Here is an 18,061-nt window from a genome sequence, read left to right on the forward strand (position 1 = left end):
TCAGCTTGTTGTGCTGCTTCCTTGAGACCCTCTTCTGCTGAACAGGGAAGGCTCCACCTGCACAGTCTAAGGTTTGTTCTGAAAGGAGATTCAGAGCCACAGACATTTGCTGGTGAATGGCACGGCAGCTTTGCAATTAAAATGACTGTCGAGAAGCCCACATACCCATGCATCAGACCAGTGGCTCCTAAACGGTAAGTCACAGCATCTTACAAAGTGAGACGCCGATCAGCACAGAAGAGACCATGGCTACTAAACTGTCCAGATTTTTTAGCCTGGGTTCCACGTGAAGTGTGCTGTCAGGAGGACCGAGTAGCAAGGGCTAGCGTGGGGGGCAAAAGCTCGATCAGCTGCTCCATGGCTGCAGCAGACGCTGTGGAACCGAGGAAGCAGCAGCAGCAGTAGCAGCAAGGCTGTCCCACTGCTGCTACCACTCTCTTGCAGTGCTTTCGCAGTAATGACGCTGCCTCTGTGTGGCTTGCCCAAGGAACAGGGCACCTTTCCCCAGAGCAGCCCCCCTGCGCTTCTCCTCACTCCTATGCGGCGCTTCCCCCCGGCAGCTGCCCCTTGTCCAGCACGAGCTCCGGCCGCTAAGACTGGCAGAACAGCATTGTCCGTGGTCTTCACTGTACAGTGGCTGGGGTTGGTGTGCATTGCTTGGTCAGATCTGCCATCCTCCTCCATGAGGGCTAAAGGGTGGGTTGTCTGGGTAATGCTTTCTTTCAGGCCCTGTGTATTAGCAGCGATTCCTGTAGTGGACAGAGGCGTGGGGTCCACCCTCCAGCTCATGACTGAAACCGCTTATGTCCCCAATGCCCCAGCCTGGACCTGTAGTCATGCAAATGCACACACTCTGCTATCAGCTTTTGACTTCTTGGTCGCCTTTTAATTCTGGCTCAATCATGTGATGCTTTTGGAGACAATTTTTCCCTCTCAGAGGGAAAGCATCTCACATCTAGTCATAAGATCTGGGAGTACAAACACATGGTACTGAATTCTTCCAGTCTTGCCCTTTTTGCCACTGGCTTCCACAGACCAGATGTCACTGGGGATGAACTTAGAAGTGCCAGCTTTACAGAGGCTTGGGAAAATTACATTTATTGCACAAGTACAAGAAGTACAGGGCTGGAAATGACTTCCTGGGTTACAGATGCCAGTTTCCAGCTTCAACTGGCAACCACATTGTATCATTTTGTTCATCAATTAGCCAAGTTCCCCTTTAGAAATATTTGAGACTTCTCCCTGTTACACATTTTAAAAGACTGTTGCAGAGACAAAAGCTAAAAGACTGATTTCTGACTCCTAGGGATTTTTTTCCTGTGCTTGCAAGGAAAATACTCCCTCCAAACATTCTTTGCCCTTTAGAAATGATCCTTTGAATTAATATTTTAGATATACAGGTAACCAGCTCTGCACAAAGTGTCCCAAACTTCAACAGTGGTATTTATACTTTACTGTTTCCCAGTAGAAATACATTGCTGGACACAGCCTAGGGCACATGCCCCATCTACAGCTTATAGTCATCCTGCGAACAACAATACGCACCGCAGCTTCCCTTGGCACTCCCAACTGATGAACCAGCGCACAGGAGAAACTCTGGCTGCTGCTCAGGTACCAGCACTCTGCTTGACTCCAGCCCTCAGAGGAATCTCATCTTCCTCTGTGCTTTTCCAAATGGTGTCTGTTCCAAAAAAAGCCTCTCAACTTAGTGGCATGAAAAATGTAACCAGAATGATTCTACTTTTATACCCAAGTCCTTCAAACATAAGGGTATCAGTAATCCCTACGGTGATCATAGGGAAACTCCGATAGTTTTCCTGCATTTCAGATCTGCTGGAAGCACCACCCATCTTCTCTTTGGCTACTTTTTTATCTTTGTACTAAACCCATCTTGCACAGCAGGACGGCCAATTTCCTCTGTGTGCTGCCCGACTGTTTGCTGAAGTCCATGAAAAGTAAACAAATGGCTGCAGATTCATTCGATTTTCGGTTCACTCACCTAAGACAACAGATCTTACAAACAGCACTACCCTTTTAACCTGGCAAGACCTATCTTGAAAGTGCATGGAATTTTTCTGAAATTAGGCCCCAGTTTTCTGTGGCCTACACATTGTGTAACCACCTACACAAGTGCAACCGAATGCAAAGTCGGCATCACAAACTTCTGCAGAATGGATGTGAATTATGCTCCTTGGGCAGGTTTGTCTACACCAGCTGCAGTACGCTCAGTACAAAGCTTTTCTGCAGCTGCCGGTGCGCTTTCCCCCACAAGGAATGGTCTCCTGCTCTCTCCAGCTTCAGCCACACATTCCGGATCCCTCCCTTGCTCTCCTCCCTTTACCATGAAAGGGGATTCTCCATGCTCCAAGGTGGGTGTGTTCACAAATGACTAGAAGAACAGAAATATGTTGGTGCTTGCCTTGCATTCACTGCCTTTTATGTTCCAAATGCTCCCCATTTTAAGAGAGGCCAGACGGTCTGATCAAACATTTCTCTCACTAGAACAGAGGCTTTTGCTGCAAAACCAGATCTCCCTGCATCTTAAAATGCAGTGCCCTGGAATACCTGGCAAATTGGTCAAGCTGAATACACTGTGCAAGTATGCAAACATCAGACGCTGGGTGAAAATCTCTGTACTTGGACCTCATGTTACAACCCCTTCATCAGAGAAACAATGACAGAGCATACAGCAAGGGGAAGACGGAAGTCTAATTAATACAGAATGTCAGTACCACCCTCAGCCCTCTCCCAGGCACAAGTGATCGTAACGATAACCCATCCAAACGAGCAGCATATACAACTTTACAAAGACATATGTATGGTTCTCTGGTCAGCCCTTATAAATAGCGTTTTACATATTAAAATAAATATGTCCACATTGCCAAAGTAGCAAGAGGTTTCTTCGTTATTTAAAAAAAATATGTTACAAAACAATATCATTTCTATTTCTTGCTTAGTTTAAAAAAAGGTGATAAAAAAGTCATTTTATAAAATAATATGTAAGTAAATTGAATACAAGAGTGTCCATCCCTAGCATGTGTCCTGGGTTTGTATGTTATGACTCATCATGAGATGCTGACCTCCAGGAAGTCATGTAGTCATTCCTTCACTTCTAGTTGGACAAAAGAAATCCAGTGCTTGCTTTTTTCACCACTTGTATCAAGTCTATCATGTAGAATTCATGGCAAGGGAAGAAGTCCTCAATCTGGGGAAGGTTCTCATTGCTGCTGTTTACGGCTTTGCTACTCCCTGTATCAGATTGCCTTGTGTGACACGGGAAGATGATGTGAACGGCCAAAACCGAGCCCTGGAGTTTGGAGGTAACGAGTTCCAGTCAAATAGTGTAAGCAAGAAATTGCCTTTTTTTTTTTTTTCTCTTGACACATTCTAAGCGTGCAAGAGTGCGGGAGCACGTGGGCGTGCACAGGTTTGCGCATGCATGGGTGTGAGCGTGCATCTGCCTGCATGAACGTAAGGATCAGAAAGTGTGGGAGAAGGGCTTAGTCTCCTCCTGATCTAATCTCTCTGCCCCTCTGATGCTCCCTTCCTAGTTACCACTGCTGAGCATCCCCAGAAGTTTACTGGGCTCCAGGCCCTGTTGCTGTGCCATTTTCTGAACATCAAAACCCATGTGCATGAGGAACTGGATCACATTCATCTCCTGCCCTGTGAACTGGTCCCTGATAGTGGGGCACGAGGGGTTGCAGTGAGGCCATGGACAGCTGTCAATCAGATGAATTGGGCAGCCTTTCAGAGGGGCCTTCCCATTTTTGTTGCTCTCATGTAGGCTCCGATCCCAGCAGTGCAGGGCACGGGGTAACGATGTCCCCTTCACCTGGATGTCTGTCCAGTGACTGAAACGACAAACCGTACAGACTGTATCAGAGGGGTCGGGCTGCCAGACCTGGATAATTCCCTTACCGTTGCCCTGTTGACCCTTCACAGAATCTGCAAAAGCACTCACTTGCGTGTAATGATTTCATGAGACAAACAGGCAGGAGCAAAGCTGGCGCTAAAGGAAAAAAGGAAACATGGATCAGGACTCGGAAGGACAAAGTAACTCCTGCTAAAGAGAACCTTCCGGACTAGGTAGAGGGTGGAATTTTTGCTGCCCCTGGCAAGGTTTTTAGAAACAGCAGTGACTATCATGATACAAAACCTGGACTGGACTGGAAAGTATCCAGAAGAAAAGGGGTTCTGTCCTGCCTAACAGTGCATATTTGCAACAAGAGACTCCTGAATACCTGCTCTCATATGAAGCAAGTAAGGCACATTAACGGTTCCTTCTCTGCTGTCTCATCAACCCTCTGGATGTTTTATGATCAGCACTTTTCAAAACATCCCTGTGAGCTTAATGGCAAGGAATCTCTGACCTCACCTTGGAGGTAGGAAGGAAAAAACCCACATTCCTGTTGATAACAAAGGACAACTGACAATTGCAAAGCTGGAAATTACTTTGCACTTATCTAGAAATGAAGAAGGCAGGATTCTCGATGTGGATGAACTAATAGTTACCAAATTTACGGCACACTTTCTGCAGAGATCTGAGAAACGCTGCTAGGATACTGGATAAGAATGTGTCTTAGAAATAAATATGCCAGGTTTTCCTCAATTAAATACTTACGTCACATCCTTCAAGGTGTTTCTCAGCTCCCTACCCAGATTCTGGATGTAGAGCCACTGCCCTTCCTGAACAGGCTGGCCAGTGAGGTGTACGTTGTCTACAGTAAGCTGGGCCTCATCGAAGAGCCACTGGACAACAAAGACTGGACCTAGGACCACAAAAAATTCAGAAAAGGGGTTGCTCTAAGTTAGCTGTGGATAGAGAGGAAACCCTAGAGTCCATTTTATAGCTCTCCTCTGATACTTACATCGAAGTGTGGGGTAAATCTTATATCCGAAAAAGCAATTCCATTCCTCTCCCTCTTTAAACTGCAGCTTACAGCGTTCAGGAACAATACCATTCCAATACCTAGAAGACAAAGCAACAACAGAATGAAAGGCACATTGCAATCTGAACGGCCTTTACGTATCTCAGTCTATTTCTGTTTTGATTATAGTTCCAGCTTATTGACACCAGAGTTCTTTCTTGGCTACATTGTCCCATCAACACGTTTTAGGGCATCTACATTTGCACATATTCTTTTGCATGTCTAGATTTTAAATTATTGTCTTTTCCAATAAAATAATGGAAAAACCTACTCTTCAAGTACCAAAATGAAGGAAGACAGAGAAGGAGGACATCTCCACACTCCAACCTCTTACAAAAGCGTACTGTAGAGCATCTGACTGTACCTTATTCCCCTTCTGATGGCTTCTGTTGGAGCACATGTTATGGTATCAATACAGTCCGTTCTGCGATACTGTTTATTATCCAGGAACCATCCAGAGTCTGCCAAACCTCGAACCTGAATCCCTTGATAACCCATCTCCTCCAGCTGCTCTGCCACTCGATCCACATTCAGGAGCACTCCAGTCCCTCCAGCACTGCAACAGCAATGTTATACTTCAGTCATGAAGCACACACAGCTATTACATGGCTGGCTAGCACACATACCCTCTCATAGCAGTGACACGCTATCAACAACCTCCCCTATCCATGGGACAATCCACTACGACCATGGTAGTCACCAAGTTATTTCCCTGCTTTGCAAAACACTCGAAAACAAAGCCGGTGCTGAGTAACAATGTGATACCTCAGAAACCAAATCCCGTTCTTATTCTTTCTTCTGGGAGATCTACCTGCTTTCTGTCCTTCGAGGGGCTGGCCTGCTCCAAAACTGAAACTCTGAAGTGACACAAATTTACCCTTTGCAACTTCTATAGCCCACCCCTGCATAACATATGCCGAGCGCACCACAGCTTTGCACAACTTCGCGTGATTCAGAGCACCTGCGTCAGGCAAGTCTGGTTTTTTAATCCCCATGTCCCGAATCTATTCACGAGAGGCATGTCTCACGGTGCGGGCCAACAGGAGCCAGTATTCTTGACGCAGGGGAGAACCAACACACTTCCTCCCTCTTGCAAAGCTTTTACCTTATTGTTATTTTCTCATAAGCATACCCGGACCAAAAGCTGAGGAAATGATATTATATCATCTCCTGTTGTACCACTTCAAGGAGAAAACTGGGAAGACATACACCATTTGCTGTCTTAGTGTTACTGTGCTCCTAGAAGAAATTTTTCAAGAGCTGCTGAGACCTCTACCCTAACAGTCTCCTGCTGTGGAAATCTCCTGTGTTCACCACAGGAAATCTTATAGGTACCTACCTGCTCCCTGCTAGCAGCAACACCTTTGCAGTGCTGAGGCCTTTTCCCACCAGCTCCTTTATAACCTCCTGAATGATTAGTGCTCCCATGAAGGCATATTCATCTGGAAGAGACAGCTCGGTGTCAACAAAACTGTTTCCTGTCGACGCTAAGACTTTTGCTTCCTCTCCACAAATGCTTAAGAACCTTATGAAGGGGTTATGAACCTAAAACCAGGCCCATTTTCTCCACCTGTATCAAGCACATCTAACGAGATACTCCCCCCTGTGCAAAACCCGCTTCCCTGAAAGCAAGCGAATAGAGAGTGAACAGAGTACACAACACCAGCACACCTTCCTACACCAGTGCTTAAGAACTGGTGAACTTAGAGAAGGAAAACAAGGCGTCGGGTGCCACGACCTGTCTTTATACGTGAGGAATACGCACACCTCCCCACCACCTGAAATCTCAGTTCCAAATTACTGCATCCCTTTATTCCCAATTCATAAAGCCAATTCAAACAAGCAATCTCACACAAGATGTTGCACCTACACAGACTGCTGCTTCCTTGGCACCACCAAAAGGTAGCCATGTTTGCTGAAGTGTAACTGCTGGACAGGAACCGTCACAAGCAGCTAGGATGAAGTGACTACTGTGACAAAAAGTGTATCTGTGGTATCCACGACTGGTCAGTTTCTCAATGTAAGAGTTAGGAAAAAAGAGACATCGAATGACACAATGTCTGGTTTAAGGACATAACTCACAGATCAACTTAAAGAAAAGCATTAACCTTCTCCCTTTTCGGTGCCACATCACACAGCATCTTAGACTAAATTCTTTTGTTCACAGCAGCGTGTATCAACAGTTCCACTCAAGTCAAAGACAACTCTTCATGAACAAACAAGATGAGAACTGAGACCCTGGGTGCACAACTACTGCACCCAGACACCAATCCTGCATAAACTGGAAGTACATGACGTAGAACAATTCATTCCCATGAAATCCAGCTTAATCTGGAAGAGGACTCCTTTAAGCAGACTCCCAGAGTTCCATCATCATCAAAATGGCAATGCATGCATTAGGATGAACTATTCTTCATTTCCCAAAGAAACCTGCAGACAGCTTTAGCCTGACACATGCCGGCTCCTTTCAGAGGACAAATATCCTCATGACAGAAATGTGAAATGAAATTTACTGCACTTGACTCTCAGATCAGCAAAGTCAAAGTCGCATGCAACAAACCATGGTTCCTCAGCTACACTATTTAATTTGCTGTGTGCTGGAACCTGGAGATTCATCTAAAAGGAATTTTGTTCCTCTAACCCTTGCCTACTGCATCAGTGTAACATCTCTGCAAGCAGTGGCTCTGAACTATGTCAAAACAGCCTGCGCTAAAGAGATCAGGATGTTTTATCTGGAAGTGGGTTGATATTCTTTCCTGCCCTTCAGCAAGAGCAAGCCTGTTCTTCATTCACGCAATTTCACAGAAGTCTGGCCATATCCTTTAATGTGTGATGTCTGGGGCAGCAACAGCCCATCAGCAACACTCACTTTTCTCAGACTTGGAAGAGGCACCACTCCAAACATCACTTGAGCAATACGGGATGAATCTGTAAGAGAGAGCTGTGTGAGTACTGATGTTCCTTTGACATGCAAGGAGGGGTGAGGATGGGGTCAAGTAGCTGGAAGAAAACTAGGCCCTGGGGAGGGGAAAAGGGGAGTTTCTTGTCCGGTTGGACAACTTACCTCCTCGCACACCAAGTGACAATTACAACTGTCCTGAATTTTCTCCTGAACACTGGTGGTTAACTGAGTTAAATCAATAAATAACATGTCCTTTATCAATCTAATTGAAGCACTGAGCTCAGGGGATAGAATGAGAAGCCAAGATTTTGCTCTTAGCTGTCCCAATGATACGGCGGATGGCCTGCCACAGGGCAAATCTGTGCTTCAGTTTTTCACATGGAAAATGAGAAGACCTTGTCAATGCAGTGTAAATGCTGACTGCAGCCACTGGAGGTTTTTGCAGGAGTGAAGTTATCTTTCCATTTTTGTCTCCGGCTTGCAGAATGCAAATTAACATCCCTCTCTTCTGTTTTTCCCTCCTATATAGATGCATATATAAACTTGTCTCTCGTTTCTCTTCTTTGAACTAGAAGAGCTGCTCCACATTCCTCCCAAATTGGCAAATGCGTAACGTACTATCAGCCCATCACTCACAACAGTATTTGCCACTTTGGTTACATGAGACGGCTCTCCAAGCTATCCCCAGTTTTTCTTCATTAGATCACCACACAGCTCCAAGGAGACCAGACCCAAGTTTCTCCAGACCTTGCCAGCGCTATTTGTTAGAGTGCTGCGCTAGAACAAATGAGGAAACATACAATTTCCTCTCACAAGTGTTAGTCTTAATCTGTCTTTGTAGCATTCTTGCTAGCCTAAAAGGCAGGAGATGTTTAAGTATAAACCTATTTCCCTTCGTTGTCCCTCCTTACACCATGTTTGCATTCCACCAGTGGGGATTTTCTTCTGGCTGTGATGACAGGATCCCAGTTCCTGCAGATGGGCACAAAGAAACAAGACACATACAGATGACAATCTATGACTTCAGAGAAGCAGTATGGGTCTCGAGCAGGATCTCTGACCACACAAAAAACAAACACCCATGGTGAAAAACATCGGTAAGGGAAATGGAAGGAACATTTCTAAATTTGCCCTTAGGCAGATGTGACTTTCAGAACTTGATTCAAGCTAGAGACGAAGCCTGTCTAGAAGCCTGTTGTAGCACAGAAAAGAGCCTGTGACACATACTTAAAATGAAGCACTTCCCCAAAAAAACAAATCCTAGCAGGTCAACTCCAATATATGCAATTATAAGGTCTGTGCGGGTGACAGAGGTTTAGGTATTCAGAAAGCCAGAGCAAAAGCAGCGTGAATGAAGAGAGAAGCTCAGCGTTTCTGTGCTGACTCAAGAGCCCTGTGGTCCAGAGCATGTGTATCCGGGGGGCTAATCCCACCTCATGCAGACACTACAAATACTTTACGTATGCACCAAACACACACTTTCACGCAGAGAACCACTTATGTGACTCTACGCAATTGAAAATGGGGAAAAGGTGGAATCACACAGCTCCAGGTAAAAGCCCTGACAGTTAATCTGATTTCTCCGTATGCACATCGTAGGGCCAGTCCTACGACAGACGCACACGTCCCTCCAGTGCAGTGTGCAAGAAAGCGCATCTGTCCTGACAAACTGGCAAAGAGGCCCAAGAACAGTTCTTCTGACAGGATTAAGAGAAATGCAAACTCTCTAAAAAATCACCAAAAACTTAAAGCACTATTCTGAAAATCCTGGCAGGTTTGTGAGTACACCCACACATCTAAAATGGAGAAAGCATTGTGTACAGAGTTCAAAACACCGGTCTGTCCACCAGTGACCTGCACATCCGAATGCACAGGGACATCTGTGCTTTTGTGATTTGCTTGGGGAGTCGGTTCGGGGAGAGGGGAGCATGCTTCTCCGGGTGCCCTCCCGCAGGAGAGCCCGTCCGTGCCCACGACGCCGCAAAGCGCCGAGCGGAGCCGTCGCACGGCAGCGACGCAGGCCTGCGAAGGTGCCGAGGGCCGGTCCACGCGGCCGGGGGCTGTCCCCACAGGGCGGAGGGGACACTCACCCACGCGGGTCGCGGGCCACTCCCTGGAGCTCATGAGCCTCCGCATGGTGTCGTAGCGGGTGTCGCAGTTCTCCCTGTTGAAGCAGTACCACCCTCCTGGTGAGGGGGAGAGAGCGGTCAGCCGCCCCGCCGCCCCCCCCGCCCGCCGGCAGCCGGGCCCGCGGGGCCGCTGGAGGGGGCAGCGGGAGCGGAGCGGGGAGGGCCGAAGGAGGGTGGCCGGGGGCAGAGGCGGGCCGCGCCCCCCCTCCCGGCCCCCGCCCGGCGCGGGGGGGCCGAGGCGCCGGCGCTCACCTTCCAGGAAGAGCAGCCACCGCCGGCTGCCCTTGGACTCCTTGAGGTAGTAGCTGCGGACAAACAAACAGGAGGCGGCGCGGCCTAAGCGGGAGCCGGGCCCGACCGCAGCGCTTTGATCCCGGCGGGCCGGGGCGCCGGGGGTTTGGGCAGAGCGCAGGGGCGGCGGCGGCGGCGGAACGGGCGGCGGCGCTCGCGCCCGCCAAGACAAGCGCCGCCGCCGCCGCCCGGGAGGCGCTCGCTGCACCTGTCGCCGCCGCGCCGCGCGCCGCCGCGCGGTGGCGCCACAGCCCTCGGGGCCGGAGCTCGGGGAGCGCGCGGCGGCCGGGGCCGGGGCCGGGGCGGCGGGGAGCGCCGGGGGCCGCGGCGAGGCGCCGGCGGGCGGCGTGGGGCAGTCCCGGGGCGGGCCGGCGGGGCGCGGCGCGGCGCGGGGACTCACCCGGCCGGGCTGCCGTCGTTGCAGGTGACCGAGGCGTTGTGCAGGAGGTGCAGGCGCAGGTCGTGCGGCAGCGCCTGGGCCGAGCAGGGGTACAGCGACTGCGCCAGGCTCTTGACCTGCGCCATGAAGCTGTCCATGTTGCCCTCCACGGCGGTGAAGTCCAGCGGGAAGCTCTCGGACGCCGCCGCCGCCTCGCCGCGCTCTCGGGCCGCCGGGCCCCGCCGCCGCCAGCCCTTCCTGCCCTCGCCGCCGGGCCCGGCGTGCAGCAGCCCCAGCAGCAGCAGGAGGTGCACGGCCGCCGTGCCCATCGCCGCCCGCCGCCACCCGCCGCACGGCGCGGCGGCAGCCAGCCCCCGGCAGTGGGCAGCGCCGCCCGCGCTCCGCCGCGCCCCGCCGCGCCGCCCGCGGGGACGGGGGTCGGCGGCAGGCGGCGAGGGCGGCGGGGACAGCGCCGGCGGCGCGGGCTCGGCGGCGCGGCTGCCGGCGCAGGAGCCCGCCGCCCGCTCCCAGGCGGCGAGCATGACAGAGGGGCACGGAGTGCGCGGGGAGCGCGCCGGGGGCGCCGCCAGCCCGGGCGCCGCGTGGGGCAGCAGCCGGCCAGCCCCCGCCCTGCCCTGCCCTCCGCCCCCTCGGAGCGAGGCGGAGGGAGCGGGGGGTCTGCGCCGCGCCACACCGGCACGGCGGGACGCTCCGTCGGGGCGCGCCCCGCGCCCCCCGCCGCCGGCGCCGCCATCACCGCCCCTGCCGGCGCCGGGGCCGCGGCCGGCGGCGCCCGCCAGCTTCGCCCGCAGGGCGGCGGGGGCGCGGGGCGGCCTCTCGCCGGCACCGGGGCCGCCCGAGGCAGGGGGTGGAGGGGTGTCGGGCCGCGCGGGCCCGCACGTGGCAGCCCCCGCGGTGGCGCCCCCGGCCCGCGCCACCCCCCCGCTTCCCCACCCCCGCGGCCCCGACGGCGGCTCCTCCCCGGCTCCGCGTGGGCGGCGCTGCCCGCCCCACCCCGCGGGATTCCGCCCCCGCTCCTCCTCGGCGGCCTCGAGCGGTGGCGGGGGGGGGGGGGGGGTGCCCCGCCGCGACGGCTCCGGCCCGCCCCCGGCCCGCAGGGAGCAGCGGAAAGCCGGGAGGCGGCCATTTGGCCCCCGCCATCGGTGTGCGGTCCGCGTGGGTGCCCGGTGAACGGGGCGGGCAGCGCGTCGCTGCCGGCCGGGTGATGCTGCTGGCGTGCCGCAAGACGGGCCGCGGCGACCCCGGCCGCGTTCGGGGGACCTGCGAGAGGGCTTTGCCGCAGCGAGGGGAAGCCCGCGGGCGGCCGGGCGGGGCCGGAGGCGCTGCGGGCCAGAGGCGTCGGCCGCGGCCCCTAGCTCGGTCCGTGTCCGCAGCGGCGGACCCTCGGTCCCCCGCAGCCCCCGGCTCCCGGGCGCGGCTCTCCGCGGCGGGCGGGCGGACGGGCCGGAGCCTCCGCGCCGCGGGGGTACTTGGCTTCGGCAGCTCACGGGGTCTGCCCGGCAGCAGCTCTCCCCGGCTGTTCCCCGGGGCTGGGACATTTCCAGCGAGGGCAAGAAGAACCCTGGAGAAGCCGCCGTGTCAAGTCCCATTTACCAGCGTGCCCGTCATCTATGAGAGCGAGGAGTATCACAGAAATGCTGTCCTTGTCACAGACCTCGGTATTAAAAAGGGGAAAGCCAGAGAAAATGCTGCACTTTGAGTAATTCCATCTTCATTTCGATACCAAAACAGATAGCTCATGCCCCTCGACAGCCCTCCAGAGCAGGGAAACACTCTGTCTTTACCGGGAAATACAATCTATCTGGGATCAGAAAAGGTGAAAATAGTATAACCTTAAAATAGTGAGTGGAGAGGCTTTTTGTAGAGCAAGAGTTAAGGCTATCCAGCTGCAGCAGCTACATTTTTTACCTTGGCATGTTTGGACTTTCTAAGTGTATCCCCAACTCTGAATTTCCTATGTGCATAGCATGGTTTTACAATTTGCTTGCCGTGTTGGTGGGTTTTTTTGGTTTTTAATCTTTCAGTTACGAAGTCTTGGTCTTACCTCTGTCCTCAGTGAGATTTTTACCTCCAAATTTTTCTTTTACGTAAGTGTCGATAGTACCAACAGTATCTTTAATCCAGGAAAAGCCACTAAATTGAACATACCCCTCCACACATGCACTACATTCACCCCTGATATATTTTTGGTCCCAACACAATTCTGCATCATCATATTTTTTTCTACACTGGCCTTAACATCCCTTCCTTGCTGGCCATGACGGGTATGAGGAATTGATCACTAGGACTAGGTACAGCAAGTTAGAGAGCCTGTCCAGCTGCCTGAGCAGGGGTGCAGGTAGAAACTGGTTAGTTTGTGCAACATCTGAACAGATGGATCGGTAAGTCCTGAAGAGTGCTTCAGGATCACTGGACCAGTTGGCATAAACAACTCCAGGACCTCATATTCCACTAGCTGCAGCAAGAAAACAGGATGGATGAGATTGCCGAACTCCATCCTTCTTTAAAGAAAAGGCTGCTGTTTGTCTCACTGATAGGCTTGTGTTCTCCCTGGTTTTCATGCTCCTTCTCTTTGGGGAAGTCTGGAGGTACTGGACTCTGTAACGTGTTGTGCCAGCTGGTGCATTAAGGGATGACTGAATGTGACATATGAAAAACCTTAGGGCAAAGAGGAATGCATGTTAAAGTTGCAGATCTCTGGGCCTATCTCCAAAGAGGTGAAGCAAAGAAATTTAAATTTTGCCTGTCTTGGCTTTACTGAGCCCCCTCCAGCTTTCTTACTTCTCCTGGTTCAGGTACCTCTGGAGGGTTTCTTTCAGAGCACTGTTACTTGTCATCCTTCCAAAGCCCAGTAAAATGTTCCTGCTGCCTCTGTCATGAAGGGACAAGGGGGCTGTTAAGAGCGTAAGGCTGTGTGAGGTTATGGCATGACAGGCTGCTTTCTCACTTCTAGACCTTTAAATCTGGTACAGTTCAACTCTTTGACATGCTGAACTTGGGAGAACATCAAAGTGCACACAGATTTTAGAGAACTTTGTAATACTGTCCTTCAGCATGAGAGGTTCACTAAGTTTTAATCTTTTGATAAGAGCCACCCTACATGGAATAGATTGGTCTCAGAACAGAAAGAAGCTCAGAGAAAGCTGTGAAAGTCCTGCTGCAGGGACTGAAGATTGGACATCTTTGTTGGTAGGAGTAAGGCATGTAGGAGGCCAGCAAGAGATTTTTAATGATTTGAAATAATGTTAAGGGAGATGCTGTTTTCATTTAATACCTTTCAATATGAAATATCCTGCATAATATGTTTCAGTATGTCCTAATGTAGTTCTGTTTGCTGAAGTATATCGGACTATGCTATACAACAGCAAACAAGGCAGTTCTGAAATTCCCTGGTACTCTGCCAGGACCAAGGCAGCTCCAGGACTTGCCCTTTTGATGTTTCGCTATCAGAAACCAAGAGGATTACTCCTGGAGTTCTGGGCAAGGACTTGTGCCACAGGTATGTTTCCCCTTCATAGCCAGCTCTGTTCCCTGGCTTGTTTCTTGGGTCTTGTGTGGCTCAAAAGTGTCCGTGGTGTAAGAATACCACCCATAGAAGACCACTCACCAACAGATAAATTCTGACTTTCACATACTCACACTTCCGCCACCTCTTCTAACATCAGCGGTGGGTGGGGGTAAAGGAACTCTGACAGGGCAACAGAGTTCATTTATACCCTTCATACAAACATAATGTGCTGGGTGATGCTCTGGTAGGAACCACCTTCTTGAACGTCCCCAGGACTCTGCATGATCAGCAGCATGTACTGTTGGTAGAGACAGAAAGAAATCCTTTTCAGAATCATCATTACTGTGATAACTAACTACTGTTCTGTATCATGTTTTGGAAGTGAAGCGTATTTCTAGATGTTCACAGTTAATTTCCTATCCATTTGAAAGAAAAAAAGAAAAAGGGGGTGGGCTTCCATGCTTTACTGAGAAGCAAATGTATGCAGCATTCTCTGTGTGGGTGTGTGACAGACTGCAAACGTGGGATGCTGGCATACGTATCTCATGCAAAGCACGAGCTGCCTAAAAGGTGATCTTAGGGAAAGGTCATTCTACAGTTTGTTCACTGTAATTGCTAATGAAATGCAAGTTCTGAAAAGCTTTTAGCGTGGTGGATGTTGTTTTGCTGAGACTCACCTGACAGATTTGCAGGCGTCTCTTGATCCTGACAGTGGCAGAAATCTGACTTGTTAAGGGTGTTTTCGGCTATTCCCTAATGAGTTCCTCTTTCTTTGTAGCACTTTAATGAACTCCAGGTTGTAGTTAACTCTCCCTTCTTTCTCTCCTGATGCTTCTAATTTCAGATAAATATTTGAGATTAGAAGTGGCTCTGGGTATGAAATGTGACCTTAACCTCCATGCAACTTTCTGATTATGACATGCCATTAAAAACTAGATTCATCTTTCTAATTCTGCAACTTGGAAATGTTCAGCTCGAATTACATCGGTGTCTTTTTAACAGGAGCAACATTTCTTTAAGGGATGTGTCACTTTCAAATGCAAAATAGGAAACAGCTGCCTGCTTCAGACATCAGATAGGAGCTACCCCCATCCAGTAGCAAGACCAGATTTTTGGGCTCCGTGAAACCCAAAATGTGTCTTTTAAAATTGAATGGCTGCACCACCTCAGCAGCTGAATAATCACTGGTGTTAACATAGCCATTTTAATTGTTTTTTCTTCTTCATACCTCCTGTGAAGGTATTGATTAGTGGAAGGACAGGATATCTTCATTCTGTGTTAAGGTACTTGCAGAGCTTTGCATCTCTACCCTGTTTTAGAGACTAAGAACTGGCACGCCATAGATATTTGTTGCAACCTTTGTGGGCAAAAGTGTGAAAACTTTCAGAACAACCATGCTCTTAAGTCCTCACGTCTGTTCACGTATTTTGCAGCAACAGGCAATCAAAAAGGTAGCGAAGTATAAGAGATATGTCTTTAGACTTATGAATGTTACAGACGTGGTAACGGATAACGATTAGTGATTGTTTCTTAGTAAGAGTTGGGGAACACCAAGAAAGAAGTTCTAAAATGAACAAAATTAAGTGCTTCTGTCATACAACACAATTTAACTGTGGCATTCATTGCCCCATGATCCAGTGGCTGCCAAAAGCTCAGATGGGCTCAAAACATGGTTGGGCAAATTCATGTAAGAAAATTCCATCAGATATGATTAGAGGTAAAGACACAACCTCTGACTCAGGAAGTCTAGAAGATGCAGATTGCTGAAAACTGGAAACTGAAAACTGGAAGCGGAAAATACGATTGCAGCGTCTCCTGCTCTGCTGCTGTTCCCAGTTGCCGTCAGAGGTAGTGTTCTGATTACCCTGGTATGAGCCAGTATAGCCGTTCTTACGAAGAAACTCTTCTAAGATGTGGGTCCCTCTCCTAGAAAAGAGCATCCTTGAGAGGACGGTAATTCATAAACTCCTTATGCAATGCTGAATTTCAGAGTATGAACAAAGTTCTTTGCTACATAAGCTGAGAACTGACAAGTAGAAGGAGGATGGTGATAGTACCTCCATATATAGCTATCATGGTTATGTTGAGAAAGTTCCACGGCTGCTTAGCTGAAATAGTTAAAAAAAAAAAAGTGTACACAGACACTTTGCAGGGTATTGACATATGACCAAAAGTCATTCAGCTGATGGGGACTGACAAGTTACTAATCAGCTATTCTGTGGTAACTGGCCATACAGGTACTCCTTGTCCATCCTAGCTCTGAAAGTAAAATACATCGACTTAAACCATTTTAATGCGTTTAGGAATTACGGAGATAGACTGGGATGCCAATATCCTGAACGCTGTAGCTGTGTAAGTGATATGACAATGATACTTCCAATAGAATGGAAAGAACAAATATAAAGACATTTTTCAGCGTTATTTTTAAACAACGCATTATATGCCAGGACATACTTTATTGCCACATCTTATTGAGCAGTTATGGTGTTGGATGGACTTAGAAATTGAGGTGCATAAGCAAGGGAATGTCTCTCCATCATTACAATTCCCATCCTCACTTTTTCTCCCTTCTCTCCCGCTGCTGATATGGTAAAAATGAGCAAGTGTTATCTTCTACAAAAGTGTCTTTCCTTAAAAGGATCTTTTTCCTTTATAAGCCAAGCAAAGCAGACATTTTTGTGGGCGCTGGGGGTGGCAGTGGGGACTTAAGCTTAACATATATGATAAATATAGAAGTAGAGAAAGTATTTGGCATGTGGTAACAACTTAGGCTAAATACATTCCAGCGGTTACCCAAACTGGAAGGTTTTTTATGATAGCAAACAAACTAGACTGTAGTTGAATCTCTGAGAGTGCCTTCAATGCTGAAAGGGCAGTGCTGAGAGTGAAGGGGAAGCTCATAAATGAAATAAAGCCTCGTGTTATAAAATGTAAGATAATCTCCGTTTCCTAGCTGCACTCATCTCATCTGAATGGTTGAGCTTGCAACACTAATCATGAGATGCCGAACCAGGTTTTGTGTTGTTTTTTTTTTTTTCTTCTTTTTTTTTTTTTTTTTTTTTTTTTTTTCCCCAGAAGAAATGGCTTTTGAAGGCAGCGGGGTGCTGTAATTTGTCTTACCACCGGTGTCCTGATTGTGACACTGTCCAGACATTTATCTGGCAATGGGAACGCAGTACTCCCCTCTCCTCTCTGAAACGCGGTTGTTGCAATAGCGTTTGTACTTTGCCAACGAGTACCCTTCCTGTACAGGTAGATGTTTTCGGAGTTGTTAGTCACTGCCATCACTGCTTGGGAAAGAGGCAGGGGATTAAACCTGCGGAAGGTTTTTCAGCCTCCGAGCGCCCAGCCCCAGAGCCCCGGGACCCGGGGTGACGGGCGGCTGGCGCCCGCGGGCCCGGTGCGCTCAGACCTGGGGGTCGCTGCGGGCGTTGCCGGACAGCCCCAGCACAACGCAGAAATCGTTTTTATTTCCTCAGAGGGCAGGAGACTGACCGTCACACTGGGAGCCCAGCGGGAAATGCGAGGCGCTCTCAAGAGCCGCTGGGAATGGCGGCGGCTCGCCCCGCCGGCTCTGCGCGGAGCTGCGGCACGGCCCCGGTAGGGGAACGGCCCCGGCCCCGGCAGGGGAACGGCCCCGCCCGCCGCCCCGCTCCCTCGGCCGGGCCGGCAGCTTCTGGTCGGAGGGCACACCCGCTGTCCGCCCGCTGCCCGCCCGCCGGCCTCCGCTCGGCCTCCCCGCCCGTGCTCCAGGTGCCGGTGCTACCGCAAGCCCCGTTCGTACCCGGGGAAAAGGAAATGCCGCTGCGCCGGGCTGCTGCGGGCAGCCGGCCCCGGCCCCGTACAGCCACCTGCCCGTCTCGCCTCGGGCCGGGACTCGCCTCCGCAGCGCGGACCCCA

The 18,061-nt window shown here is 50.4% G+C and overlaps 1 protein-coding gene across 1 annotated transcript; it reads right to left on the reverse strand.

Annotated features, from left to right (window-relative positions):
* Nucleotides 1-3,547: 3,547 nt before the first annotated feature.
* On the reverse strand, nucleotides 3,548-11,174 carry NOTUM (notum, palmitoleoyl-protein carboxylesterase). The gene is made up of 11 exons (XM_086473749.1): nucleotides 10,654-11,174; nucleotides 10,215-10,267; nucleotides 9,924-10,019; nucleotides 8,745-8,805; nucleotides 7,801-7,859; nucleotides 6,271-6,373; nucleotides 5,296-5,487; nucleotides 4,872-4,972; nucleotides 4,625-4,772; nucleotides 3,965-4,012; nucleotides 3,548-3,854 (listed from the first exon to the last, which is right to left on the reverse strand). Exons 1-11 carry the CDS (start codon nucleotides 11,172-11,174, stop codon nucleotides 3,548-3,550), a joined length of 1,689 nt encoding a protein of 562 aa, XP_086329875.1.
* Nucleotides 11,175-18,061: the final 6,887 nt, after the last annotated feature.

Source organism: Leptosomus discolor, chromosome 15 (genome assembly GCF_034619465.1).
Source record: "Leptosomus discolor isolate bLepDis1 chromosome 15, bLepDis1.hap2, whole genome shotgun sequence".
Taxonomy (NCBI): domain Eukaryota; kingdom Metazoa; phylum Chordata; class Aves; order Leptosomiformes; family Leptosomidae; genus Leptosomus; species Leptosomus discolor.

Bases quoted from the DNA above. Each gene is read 5' to 3' on its own strand.
- NOTUM (XM_086473749.1), bottom strand. From the start codon at position 11,174: ATGCTCGCCGCCTGGGAGCGGGCGGCGGGCTCCTGCGCCGGCAGCCGC. The intron at 7,860-8,744 runs GTAAGGAGGGAC...TCTCTCTTACAG, and splicing joins TGGTGGAATGCAAACATGGT to ATTCATCCCGTATTGCTCAA. The intron at 4,973-5,295 runs GTACAGTCAGAT...TTTGTCTTCTAG, and splicing joins GCCATCAGAAGGGGAATAAG to GTATTGGAATGGTATTGTTC.